This window comes from Balaenoptera ricei, chromosome 15 (genome assembly GCF_028023285.1).
Source record: "Balaenoptera ricei isolate mBalRic1 chromosome 15, mBalRic1.hap2, whole genome shotgun sequence".
NCBI lineage: Eukaryota > Metazoa > Chordata > Mammalia > Artiodactyla > Balaenopteridae > Balaenoptera > Balaenoptera ricei.
In genome coordinates, this window is record NC_082653.1 from 86,474,138 (window position 1) to 86,487,849 (window position 13,712).

The 13,712-nt window shown below is 59.7% G+C and overlaps 1 protein-coding gene across 1 annotated transcript in view; it reads right to left on the bottom strand.

Moving 5' to 3' along the window:
* SDK1 (sidekick cell adhesion molecule 1) overlaps nt 1–13,712 on the bottom strand; it is a 539,910-nt gene that overhangs the window by 63,243 nt on the left and 462,955 nt on the right. Inside the window, exons 30-32 of the mRNA XM_059896610.1 lie at nt 13,349–13,452; nt 11,617–11,687; nt 782–917 (exon numbers count right to left, since the gene is read on the bottom strand). Of these exons, the coding sequence (XP_059752593.1) occupies nt 782–917; nt 11,617–11,687; nt 13,349–13,452 (311 nt within the window). The remainder of the gene's footprint in view (nt 1–781; nt 918–11,616; nt 11,688–13,348; nt 13,453–13,712) is intronic.

Genomic DNA, 13,712 nt, shown 5'->3' on the forward strand with positions numbered 1-13,712 from the left:
CTGCAGCCCCGAGACCCCAAGGGCGGGCTGGGGAGGGGGCACAAGGAGCCGCCCGCAGCACGTGTGACCCTCGCCGAGACGCGAGGCCCGAGCAGGACCTGGCTTCCCGGCCGGCCTCCCCCGACCCCGGCGCGCAGGCGTTAAGGCTCAAGTATCTCCTCTGACGGTGTGTGGGTCGCCAGGAAGAGAGAGGAGGCGGGAGCGCGGCGGCCTCGCCAGCAGCTCCAGAGCGCCCTCGACGGCCGCTGGAAGGACTGTCAGAGCCCGCGGAGGGGCCTGGCGGGGTGCAGGCGGGCAGGCAGATGAGCCGGGAGAGAAGCCGGGGCTCCCTGCAGCTGCCCCGCGCGCCCCAAACCTGCTCCGCTTGGGGCAGCCCCGGCTGCGCCTCCTCCTGAGGCCCAGAGGCCCCACGCGGCACACGCCCTGCGCTGGCCGGCTGACCCCTGCCCCGCCTGCGCCCCTGCCGCTCTGCTTGCCTACCCGCACCGAGCTGCGCTGGGCCCTGCATCCCCCGCTTCCCGTCACATCCTCGGTGACATCCTTGTACCCCGACAATCACCGCAGATGGCTCCTCCTCCAGGCAGCCTCCCTGGTCCCCCACCGGCTGGGGGCCTCTGCTCACGGCACCTCGCTGTGCCCTGGGCCGTGCGCACCATCGGCGGGAGGGGGCAGAGCCGCACCTCCTGCAGCCCCTGAGGCCCAGGCCTGGCGGGAGCAGATGCGCCGTGGTCACAGGAACCTCCCTGCTGACGGGCCCGTGCAGGGCGAGGAGAGGGCTCACCTGTGAGCTCGGCCCGCAGAGCGGAGGGGGTCTTGAGCGTCTTGGACTCAGTGGCCGAGGCCGCCTCGTTCTCCAGCTCCCGGTAGTAGATCCTGTATCCCTGCAGGAGGCCGTTCAGGCTCTCGTCCCTCGGGGGCTGCAAAGACACCACAGTCAGGGGACCTGGATTCTCATGTGGCCGCCTGGCTAGGAGGGATTCACCAGTCCACATGGAGGGCCCTCAGCTGTTTGCAAGCAAAGAGGCAGGTGTCACACGGATGAGGAGCGCGGGGAACTCGGGGACAGAGCCTGCTGTGTGGCTGCTTCCCCGCAGCCTGGGGCTCCTGGCGCCTGAGTGCGGGCACGGGCGTCTCATCCACGTCCGGCCCAAACCCCCGAGCCCCAGGGCTGAGGCTGGAGACCGTGGCCCAGGTCACAGACGGGCGAGGAAGCTGCCCGTAGCGGGCCAACCCAGGACCTGAAGGGAACCGTGGATGTGGCCTGGCTCCGCCTCGTCCGCCGCTGGCCTCACCCCGTCCCCTCAGCCCCTGTCCCTTCTGTCCACCCAGGCCGTGGCCGTCTCCCTGGGACCCTCACTGACCCCTCCGCGTGCCCGGTCACCCCCACTCTGCCCGACTCAGGCGCAGGGCTGGAACCCACACCTCCCTCTTCCATGTCAGCGCGTGACGGCGGAGCTCGTCTGACTCTTAAGAACCCGGTGGAAGCCAGGTGACGGGTAGCTCAGTGATGAGGTCAGCTCGAGGGAGAATGTGAGCCCAGGACCCGTGCACACCCACACTGGGTGCAGGGGCTGGTCAGGCAGGGCCCAGCCAACCATCCCTTTCCCTGTGGCTGACAGATCTGTCAGGAGAAGAAAGGTCGTCTCATTCCACACGGAATCCCAGTGAGGCCGCAGCACCGACCCCGGTCTTAGGGGCTTCGGGCTCCAGTTTCCCCTCTGGGATCCTCAGCGAGTAAAGGATCAAACCTCCCAAACTGTGACCAGACAGACGGACCAAGAGCATGCCCGTGACCCCTGGCTGGAGGGGTCACGAGGCCCCTGGATTCCTGTGACTCTACAAGGCCACTGCCTAAGTGATGCCACTGCGCCTTGGTACACAGCGTCCTGGTGCCTGAACGGAGGCCACAGCTTTGGTAGGAAAGCCCCTCTGTTGTTGGTTGAACTGTGTCCTCCCAAGAGATACACTGACGTCTTAACCCCCGGTACCTGTGGATGTGAGACCTCGTCTGGAAACAGGGTCTCTGCAGATGTAATCAAGTTAGGAAGAGGTCACACAGTGGTAGGGAGGGCCCTAAGGCAATGACTGGCTTCTTCTTGGAGGGCAAATCCATTTTATTTGTCTAAGTCTTTAACGCACTTGCCTTTTAATCCAGCAATTACACGTCTGGAAATCGATGCTACACAAACATTTGCAGGTGTGCAGGCCTGAGTCCTACAAATACAAGCTCGGGACTAAACACCGCCCACCCCTCTGCCAAAAAAAAACAACAACATCAAAACCAATCCTCTCTGGGTCTTTCCAGTGACACGAAGACAACAGGACGGCCTTCCAGCTTGAAGGGCACTGACAGCAAAATCGCTTGCAAACATAATCACAGACTTTGGACTCGTGAACGCCATCAGGTATTATAATAGTTAATTCACACGGGCACCTAAATGTTCAACGTGATGGATCCATGAAGACAAAGCACATTTTAAGAGGTAACATACAATCTAGCAATTATTTGACAAATGCTGAGACTATAAAGAGGCCCAAAGATTCTTATAAGATGAGGACATTTGGACACAGGGAGGACGTCATGTGAAGGCAGAGGCAGAGGTGGGAGGGATGCGTCTAGAAGCCACGGAGCACCGAGGACTGCCGTGGCCGCCGGCAGCTGCGGAGAGGCAGGGAGGATGCCTCCCCGTGTCTTCAGAGCTGACCGACACCTTGATCTTGGACTCTGGCCTTCAGAACCGTGGGAGAGTAGGTCCCTGCTGTGCTAGGCGCCCAGTTGGCGGTGACCTGTTACGGCAGCCCCGGGACACCCGCGTGCTTTGCTGTCCAAGCTCTCACCCTTCAACCCTAGTCCCTGAACCCAGGCGCCACGAGGATCTGGCTGTTCAGATGAGCCCCTTCTCTGTGACTTCTTGCTACTCGGTCCCAAACCCAGGAACCAAGCGGATGTGGACAGTGCAGGATCCTCTGCGCCCCAAACTCTCCAGCAGGACAGCACAGACAGCAAGGGAGATTCCCGAGACACAGCGGGCCCTGCACACACGCGCACACGTGCCAGAGTCACCACGTTTTCACCAGCGAGAGCTGCCGCGTGCTCGCTCGAGCCCGGGCGCTGCGCTGCGGCTCTGCTGCAGCCCTGACGTCCTCGCGGGGCTTCCCGGGTCCTCGGTGACGCCCTCACCTCGTGACAAGCACCTCGGCAGGTCATTTTCCCCATCAGACGCAGACACGCGTGCCTGGGAAACTTGAGTGCACTCGCCACGTGGACGATCCACGCGTGTCCATCTTGCTGGAGGAGCCCAGCAAATCCAATCGAACGACACTGCTCCTGGCTGAGGGGCGACAGACCCCAGCGTGAGCTCAGGGGCAGAGAGCCACCAGGAGGGCCGCGTCGGGGCCGCCAATGGCCCCGAGCATGTCTCCTTGAGGAGCCGGTCCAGGCTCTGCCCACCGGGGGGCCGGCGGGGCTGTGCTGCTGGGCACGTGGGGGCCTTGGCTCTGGACCCTCCGTGGCTGCACGGGGAGCTGGTCTCCGGGGCAGGACGGTTCTGTTTCCGTTTCCCTCCCAACCTTTCTCAGCCACCACACCCAGCACAGAGGACCCGGGGGCTGGCTCGCCTCCAGCCTCTTCCCTTCTGGTTCTGGCCGCCTTAGCAGGACCCTGGGGCCCCCTCTGAACACTGCGGACTGTCAGGCCAGAACCGCAAAACCAGAGCCCAGGGACTGCCAGGTCAGGTGAGTCTCCCCTGTTTTGCTTTTCCCTCGCAGGGTTGCCAGATGTAGCCAAGGCAAACACCGGGCACCCAGTTGAATTTGAATCTCAGAACCATCATCGACGTGAAGTTTACGTTAGCGGGACACGGGCGGGCTACAGGCACACCTCGCCGTACTGCACTTCACAGACACTGTGTGTTTTACAAATTGAAGGTCTGTGGCAGCCCTGAGCCGAGCAAGTCTATCAGCGCCATTTTCCCATAGCGTTTGCTCACTTCGTGTCTCTGCGGCACACTGTGGCAATTCTCACAATAGCTAAAGCTTTTTCACTATCGTTGTATTTGTTAGGGTGATCTTTGGTGTCACTCCTATGACTCACTGAAGGTTCAGATGATGGTTAGCATTTTCTAGCAATGAAGTATTTTTCATTCAATCAAGTACACTGTCTTGTTTTGACATACTGCTATTGCACACCTAACAGACTACAGTATAGTGTAAACATCACTTTTACATGCACTGGGAAACCAAAAAAGGCGTGTGATTCGCTTTATCGCCAGAATCTCTTCATTGTGATGGTCTGGAACCAGACCCCCAACATTTCCAAGGTGTGACCACTGCCGCCCCTTTGCCTGAGTGCCGGCCACTGACACCCACAGGTGCAAATGTCTTTAAAATCAACTCACAGTCATAGAGTTAATGACATGAAAGGCAAGGTGGACCAGCACAGACCTGGTGTCTCCTGGATGGCGTGTGTGGACGGGTGACCAGCAGGGCACACAGGGTCCCCGGGACACACGCCTGTCCGTCCGGCCCCGGTGGCTGAACCACGACCTTGACCACTTTCTCCAGCACTGGGCCCTCTGTCCTCTCCCTCAGCAGTTCCCAAAACGAAGCCCAAACCGACAGAGAGCGAGGAACTCGGGAAGCTGAGTGCTCTCAGGGAGGGAGGTGAGAACAGGGGTGAAGCCCGGGGGTCTGACTGGGGGGCAGGAGAGAGGCTCTGTTTCTTGTTACGGTTTTGATTTTATTTTATTTTACTAAATTTTGTCCTTTTCTTTCTTACCAATTCTGATGGACAAAACCTCAGTGTTGGAGATGCGGAAGCATCCCTGTGAAAGGGCCCGTCACCGGGCGCCCTGGGACGTCCCTCCGCTTTCTCTCCAGCCGGCCCAGCCTCCGGGCTCCTGTTCTGCTTGCTGGCCCACACTGAGGACTGCAGCGTTGCAGATCCTTCCCTTAATACGGGGCGTTGCTGACGTGTTGTTTGTTTGTTTTTTTCCCCAGATTTCTCCCTTTAGAGTTCACAGAATTGTTTTCAGAATCGCTTTTAGGGTTTTTATTTTGTACCACCCTCCCCTATTTAAAAATTGGTTCCGTGTGGTAAAGGCAGACATCATTCAGCGTTTAACGCTAACTGATGCCAGAGACAGGGTCGGTGCTAATGCATCACAACAGAGGCTGAGACGCAAATCGTGTGTGTGTGTGTGTGTGTGTGTGTGTGTACAACACACACGCATCTATTCATAAGGATGGAAGGCGGCAATCTGCCACGTCAACTCTAGTCCTGTTTTCTTATTGGCTACAGTGGAGACAAATTACAATCCTTATTCTGTAGGGCTCCCTTCAAACACAACTCTTATAACATGTGACAGGACGTTTATTTCACCCCCTTCTTTAAAAAATGCAACGGATGGAAAAGTTGGAAAAGTCTACGTGTGAGAATAAAAGGAGAGACGTTTCTCCACCCAACACCTAAGATGTACAGAGAAGGTCCAGGGCACGGCGATGCATTCTCCACGGCCCTTTGCCGACTAAGGCCAAGCAATTCCAGGGCCTCTGACCCTGGGGACCCCAGCTTGCTCACAGATGCGGCCCCTGATGGAGGGGGGAGGCCTGGACCCCACAAGTCCCCGCAGTGGAGGCACTAGGCTGAGGCCCACCAGGAGGTCAGCAGAGCTCCTCTGCTGCAGGGGGGACCCGCCTGCACCGCCGAGCCCTGAGCCACTGCCGGGGAGCACAGCGCACGCCCCAGCCCCGTCTTCTAGCGCTGACCCGCTCAGCAGGTCGATGACATGTCCTGAGTTATGACACACGCAGTGCCAGAAAGGGAGGGCTCGCCGCAGACTGGAGCATCAGAGAGAAACAGACAGGGCACGCAACCGTGGAGCTGGCCCTCGCGGGAGGAGGGGTTTGATGGGGGAGAAAAGGCAGCCCATCTAGTGGAGGTGCAGGGATGGGCGGGGCTCAGGCGGCAGGGGGGTTCACTAGGAGCAGCCGGCCAGGGCATCGATCGGCACTGAGCCAGGACAGGCTGGGTCCTGTGCCGTTCCCCACGTGGGCGGCCCTCCCAGGCCCATCTGGAGCTGATCTCCAGGAGACGGGCCTGAACGGAGAGTCCTCAAGTCCACAGGAGCCTGTTGATCAGGGGTTGGGAAGATGCCCGGGTACGAGAGACAGGACCCGGGGGCTTTTGCTTCCCCTCTCCTGGGAGACTGTGCCCCGCATTCAGGCTCATGTGCGGCACCGGCTGTGCACCCGGGGAGCCCCGGGCCACCCACATGACGCCAGCATCCTGCCTGAGGGTCCCGGGGCATCGTTGCTGCAGAGGAGGTGAGAAGGGAGAGGCGGTGACGATGAGAAATCCCAGGCTTCCCTCTCTGGGGTCTGAGCTGAAGACAGGCAGGTGGGCAGAGCCGTCTCAAGTCCCAGCCCAGCAATGTCACCCTGGTCACCTTCCAGGCCTCTACACAGGCCCAGATTATGGTCATGGCAGCTGCAGGCACCCAGACCCCAGCAGGGAGCCTGCAAAGGCCCAGGCCTGACCCTACAGACACACAGGCCTGAGAAGGGATGACAGTGAGAGAACTTGACTTTCAGGGAGTGGGGAGCTTGGGAGGAATGGGAAGGACTGGATTCAACTCACCCAAAATATCAAATAGGCAGGATGCTGGGAGTTTGCGAAAATAACAACGTCCTCCCTGGGGACCAAATGTGGCTCTGGAACCAGCGGCAAACACCCGGTCCCCAGCCTGTGTCCACACCTAGGGGGGCTGGGGTGCGGGGGCCGGGGGAAGGGGCGGAGGCTGCCGATCCCGGGCGCAAACCCTTGCAGCCGAGGAGGAGAGGATCCTGCAGGGGTGTGAGGAGAGGCCGAGCCCCACGTCCCGAGGCACACCTGCTGCCGCTGCGGGCAGGTCCACATCTGGCCCCACCAGAAACCGCCGTGCGCCCCGCGATGCCCTCCCAGCAGGAGCCGTACCAGCCCCGGGGAGGAGGGGCAGGTGGTCGCACAGCCCGGAGGGCAGGCTCTCTGAAGGTCTCACTCAGTGAGGATCTCATGACCCACGGCGACGCACAAGGCCTGCCTGCCTGCGCGGGGTCCTGCACAGGGTTCAACCACACTTTCTATCCCTCGAGCTTGGAATAAACCATCTGTCATTTGTGAGAGGCCTCTACGACTCCGGGTGTCCTGGGAGGTCCCAGTAGGGCAGCTCCATGTGACACACAGAGAGTTCCAGAAGCAGTGGGCCCAGTTCAAGTCCTGGCTGTGCGATGGCCTTGCAGGGCAGGCTCAGGCCGGTGCACAACCTCCGGAGCTCAACCTTGTACCTGCTACATGTGCAGCCGGCCTAGGTGGTCTCTAGGGGGCTTCTGAACAGAAGTCTCCCTTCGCACGTGCAGACCTTTCTCCCAGCCCTTGGCCCTGGCGACGCCGTTCCTGTGGTTTCTGATCTAGCACGTGCCCGTGGAGGCCGGGCCTGGTTGGTGTCATGCTCGTTTCTATCTTCCCACAGCTCCTCTGCCAGGCCTGGGACACAGCAGGTGCTTAGTCAGTGCTTGCGGAGGTGCGCCGGGTTTGCTCAAGTCAAGGCAGCACCACCTCTGGCTGACTTCATCCTGGATCAGCCATCTGTACGGGCAGACGCTTGAAGGGACTGGGGTCCCCTCTAAAAACACCTTCACTCTGCCTTCTGCACGTCAGAAATTCTACCAGCAGGCTCTCTGGGGGGCCAGAGCGGTTTTTCAGTTTTCGAAGCCCCCGTTAAATGCAGATGAGCTGGTCAGAATGCACTGGCCTTGATGGCCCGCTCCAGCAGGCGGCAAGGGAACCGAGAGCTGGGGACGGCCGGGAGGATGAGGGCCGGCGTCTCGTAGGCGGCAGGGTTGAGCGGAGGGAAGGTCCCGGGCGGGGAGGGGGCAGGACTCCCACCACGAGCCTCAGTCCTGGCCGAGCGCTCAGGGACGGGCTGGGGCTGGTGCAGCGGGCTTTCCCAGACCGGGCAGGTCTGGGGGGACCTGTGCTTGGGGAGGGTCCACATGGAGTCTGAGGCCTCACGGCGAGTATGAGACAGAGCTGGAACTCAGCTGCTGTCGTCCTGAGGCCTGAGCCCATGACTTCCCATGACTTCCGTTTCCTGGAGCACAGAACAGGGATTCCCTCTGACGCCTGTGGGATTAAGTCCCGATGGTTCAGCGGAGCACAGGAGGCCCTAGAGAACCCGGCTCCAGCGTGCCTTCCCTGGAAGCACAGCACCGAAGCCCAGTAGCCGTCACACCTCCGAGCCTTTGCTCTGGCTGTACGTGATGTTTGGATAGCCGTCTCCCTGCCCTTTACTGGGGGGAGTGAGGCAGGAGATAGATGGGCCCCAGGCAGAGCAGCTGGAGTTTGTCCCCTGTGGGGCGACAAGGGCAGAGAGAAGCTGAGCCCCGCCCAGATAAAAGATAAAGAGACCACGTATTTCTCATTCGTGAGGTCAAGGAGACCTGCCCCGACTACACATGTGCAGAAAGGCCCCTCGGAGGTCAAAAGGGAGGGGGTGCCACCCTATAGTAGGTGATGTCAACCCACCCATAGGCCTCTTCGCTAGAATCCATCTTGGCTAAGAGATGCGCGAGCACACATGGGAGGACCCTGAGATAAACCAAATACGGACTCAGAACCAGGCAAAGCAAGATGACTGGCCGAAGGGAACCCGGAAGAAATGCCCCATGTAAGTGATTCAAACTACCACAAGGGTGCAACTCTCTCTGAGTCCAGCCGTGTGAGTCTATTCACACATATCCTTTTTCCTCCTAATAAACACTTTACTTGTTTCACAACTTTCCGTCTCTTTGTGGGAATTCACTTCTACAAAGCTGATGGGCCAGGGCCGTGTCCCTGGCCACTGGTCTAGTGACCAGGATTCAGGACTCTCACAGCTGCAATGTGACTTCAATCTCTGGCCGGGGAACTGAACTGCTGCTTCAGGCCGCCGCAGGCCGAGGCCACCCGAGATCAGGAGGACCATTCATCCTGTCACCTCCCGCCTCCCTCCAGTCAGAGTCAGCTGTTCCCCTCCGCTGGCTTCGCACTAATGCGTGTAGAGCTCAACGCACTAAACGGAAGCTCTTCAAGGTCTGGAATCTGTCCCGTTCACCTCAAGGTGCTCAGCACCCCACGCCGGAGCTGGTCCTCTGCAGACAACAGAGCACGTGGTGAGGAAAGGAACGAAGGCCAAGAGCTGTCCTGAAGAGGCCCCACCGCCCCGTCCCCTCTGCCCAGGCAGCTGCAACACTCCTCTTAGGAAGGCGCCCTATACGGCACTGAGTCCCCCCCTCCCCCGAGTCCATCGTGCGTGATGTGATCTGTCCCTTAGGACGTTTTCTTTGATAGAAAACAGCCTCAAAATCCACTGCAGCCACACGAGGGGAAATGCATTTGAGTGACAGACTGTGTGACCCGCTGGAGGTTTCAGAACAGCCAGCTTAAATGTTGTGATCAATTCAGAGATGTGAATGCGCAGTATGAGCTGCGCTCAGTGTGGACACAGAGCCGCCGCTGCCTAGAACACACACGCAAATCCTTAGATTCCAAACAGCACTGGACCCGCGAAAGGCACAGATTGATCATCCTACTAAGAGGAATCAAATCTGACAGACAGACCATTCAAATGGGTCAACGGCCTTGAAGTTACAGGCAGTGTTTGCATTTTTAAACAAATTACAAAAAAAAAAAAAGTTTACAGGTGAAACATTTCATTTGGAATGCAAATCTATATTTAAACGTAGTTCCTTTGTTCTGCTCACTCTGATTTAGTAAATTACTCGTAATTTTAATTATACTTCCATTGCCTGGCAGTTGACAGGCATTTATTTCCACAATGCATCATACTGACCACCTCCTGCTCAGGCTTCCTGGAATTAGTTTGTTCTGCTGGGGTCTGAAGGGGGACAGCTGACGGACACACAGGCCAAGCACCTTTGGTGCGGCTCTCGCCACTTCACAGAGTGTTCTAACCGCAACTGAGGGCTTGCAGCCCAGTGGCCAGAGGCGGGATGGCCGGGCTGACAGCCAGCACCTCGTCCACAGCCCTGTGTCCGGAGGCAGTGAGGTGACATAGCCCTGAGCCGCTGCCTTCACACAAAAGGAGCTCACCTAGTTACCGGGAAGCCAGACGCCAAGCCTGCAAACAAAGCACAAACCTGGCAGAATTCAGCACAGCCCGAAGGACCTACCTGCTTTTGGTTGATCATGTTAGTGGAGGGTGGGAAACAGAAGGGCTTGGGACCTTGAATTTCCATTTTGAATGTTTCCCACCTCCCGTCAGAGACCCTGATGGAAGTCAGGGCTGTAGAGGTCTAACGGGCCTTGGATCAGCGACCTTGCAGTGACGTCAGAGGTCACCTTTGACCTCCTATCTGTACGGAGGAGGAAGCTGGGGCCAGAGAGGCCTCTGGGGATCAGAGTCACGCGATGGCAAACTGGGGCCCGCAGACCGAGCCCAGGCCCTGGACCTCTCCTGGGGCTCCCTGTCCCTTCCCGTCCTGCCCTTCCTGTGCCAGCGCAGTGCACCCGGCCAAGAGAAGCCCTCTCCACTCTCCAAGGCCACGTCCAGACCATTATTTGTGCTTGGTTCCCGCTGATTCTGGCTGTGATTCTGGCATTATCTAGACGATTATCATCAACCCGGAAGAAGACTGTCATGCCCACACAGACCACGCTCTGGACCCCCAGCCCACAGCGGCCACTCCTAGGCAGACCTCAGCTCCCCGTGGCTCTGAACCCAGACCACAGCGCCTGCCCTCTGTCTGCCCTCCCTACGGCCTGCCGGCTATAGGCACTGCCCCCGCCCAGGGCGGCAGTCCCCCTTCTGGACTCAGGAACTTCCCTTGTTGGTCAGATGCTGTGCCCATGCTCATCCCTGCCCGTGGCCCCTGCCCACTGGTCTGTGTGCCTGCCCGGCCCAGCTCCAGCCCTGCTCCTGAATTAGCCCCCCAGGCCCTGGCTGGATCCCTCGCCTTCCGCTGGGCTCGCCCTCGGGCAGGGCAGCCGTCCTTGGCGGTTCTGCCCCTCGTTACTTCTGTCCTCAAGGCACCTCACTGTTAGCAAAAATGATCCAGAAGTGGAAATAAGGCAAAGAGAGGGCAGCAGGTCCTTTCGATGCTGTATTAGAGCACTGTTAACAGCTCACGGGATTATCTGATTATTTAGGAGAAGGTTCCTTGGTTTGACTAAAGACTTGGAACTAACAAAGATACGTGTCATCCTGTTGATGTTCTGTCTGGTTGGAAACAATTTCTGTACAAACGACAACCCAGCAGGACGTGAACCAGTCTTGCCACAGAAGCCTTGCTCTGTGTGCATCCTTCTCCAAAGCTCAGTCCGTCTGTGCTCTGGGCACCCCCCTTGCCGTCCTGCTGGTCCCCTCAGGGCGCTGAGCACGAGTCCATCATGCATGCCACGACAGTCCTGCCTCTCCCGTCTTGGAAGTTACACTCACCATTTCCCCGCACAGCGTTTAAGCCAGACTGGCGTGTCCCCTTTGTCCCACTCCACCCCGACCTGGGGCCCGGCAGGTGCCAGCTGACCACGCGGTCGCATGAACGGTTTTACCAAACACCGTGGGATTCTGGGGCCCTTACCTGCCACTGGATCAGAACAGACGAGGTGGTGTGTGGCGTCACAGAGACAGAGCTTGGAGGCTCTCCCGGAACTGAAACACGAGAAAGAAGAAGGCAAGGATTAGGCGGTCCTGCCTGTGCTCGGCGGCCGCTTGGGCCAGCTCTCTCCCGGTCCCGGTCAGGAGGCAGGGCCAGGTCCAGCCCCCGGGGAAGCTGGCCAGCCAGCGTCCAGCCTCCCTCTTCCCTGGGGATGCCCTTCCCCCACCCGCCAGCCTGTGTCCAGGAGAGAAGGAACCTCATCCTGGTCGGGCGATCACAGCTCACGTCCCTGACCTTCCCCCCGAGGCGGACCCCCAAGACAGACCCCCAAGACAGACACGCGAGTCTGGATCTCTCCACGGGGAGCTGCTCACACCAGAGGAGGTGCCCGGAGAGCCCCTGCGCTTCCCAGGTCTCCCCGGGGGCCACCCCTCCCCCAGAGGAGGGGCATCATTTTTTTTGAGGTGCTCCGGTCGGAGCGACTTCTGAACAGGACAGATGATCAAGCCAGGCCACAGCGCCCCTGGCTTTACACACGGACGTGACTGCCAGCGACGGAGGCTGACTTCCGGGGGCTGGAGGGACGTCTGCCCTGGGCTGGGTCTCGGCGGCAGCTCTGCTCTGCTCCCTGGGGGACAAGGTCGGTTTGACCCCTGCCCTCTGGAGTGTCTGCCATGCTCAGCAGGCCTCCCCGACAGCCCTCCCCCACCTCTGCTCCCGCTGGGCCTGGGCGGCCCTGTCTCAGCAGACGGATTGGCCTCCTTTCGGCTGCCCCACTGTGACATCCTGAGACCCGGCCCTGGTGGCTTCTGCTCTGTTGCAAATAACCTCTGCGTGCTCCTGAAGAGCTAGAAGGGTCCCCAGAACCCCTGAGCCGGTCCTTCAGGTCACTGGTGGCCTGGTGTTGGAGAAGCTGCCCTTCCAGGTTACAGAAAGAGCAGAGCTGAAGGTGGGGGGGGGGGGGGTCCCAGGGCGAGCAGGCGGAGATGGGCTGGCTTGAGCCTGGTCCCCTGCTGTGTTCAATGGGGGAGCGGGTGCTCTGGGCGGGTCTGCGGATTATCATAAAGCACTGCTGGGCCAGCTAAGGGTTGGGGTCTGCAGTCCGGGATCAGAGCCCAGCACTGTTACGCAGCAGCATTCCTTTCCAAGCTAAGCACCTGCCTGTCCGCTGGGTGGACTTGAGGACACCGTCTCCGGGCTCCCTCCGAGCCTGGTTTGATTATCGATTGCCAAACAACCTCACAATGGACCTTCGGGCCCAATTCCTCTGAGCAGGACAGGGCCGGTGAAAAGCCACCTGGAGCTGTGAGGGGGTCTCACTTCCATCACTTAACTGTGCTTCTGTCAAGTGACAAAGCTGGGTGGCTCGTGAATGAGAAAAATGGGGAAAACCTCTTAAAACGCAGGTACCCCACGACATCTATCTTTAATGACCCTATAAGTTATTCAATCTCAGGGATGCTAATGGACGGTCGGGGTTTGGAAGCCAATCAAAGAAATCTCCCTCCATGTGGAAGCCCTTGAAGTCTTGATTTACGGCCCTGGGCTGTGCAGGAGCGCCCAGCTTCTGCTGCTGATTGAATTCCACTGCCCACGGCCACTCCCCCCACTCCCCGGGGTGACCCCTTCCCGGCTCAAGACGAGAGTGGGTCTGTCCAGGAGCCAGGGTTTCGGGGCGCAGAGGCGGCAGTGGGAAGTGGGCCCCCTTGCTCACCGTCCTGCAGTGTGGTTACCGCCTCTGTCTCGGCGCTGAAGGCGCTGTCCCCAATGTCATTGGTGGCCTTCAGGCGCAGCTTGTAGGAGGTGAAGGGCCTCAGCCTGAAACACGGAAGAGACCAGTGACCGCGGAGACCTCCGCCTGCCCGCGGGCCCGGGCGGCGGCGAGGAGCGGGCATTCTGGGGCCGGGGCTGAATCCCTCCGGGCAGCAGCGAGCCGGGCCCCCGGGACTGTCTGGGGAGCAGCTCCCCAACACCCGGCCCCGGCTCACTGGCCGCTCTGGGAGACAGGAGATTCCCGGGGCGGGGGGAGCCCAGAACTTCCCAGCGGGGGGATGGAGCTCTCGCCTGGGGCTCCTGGG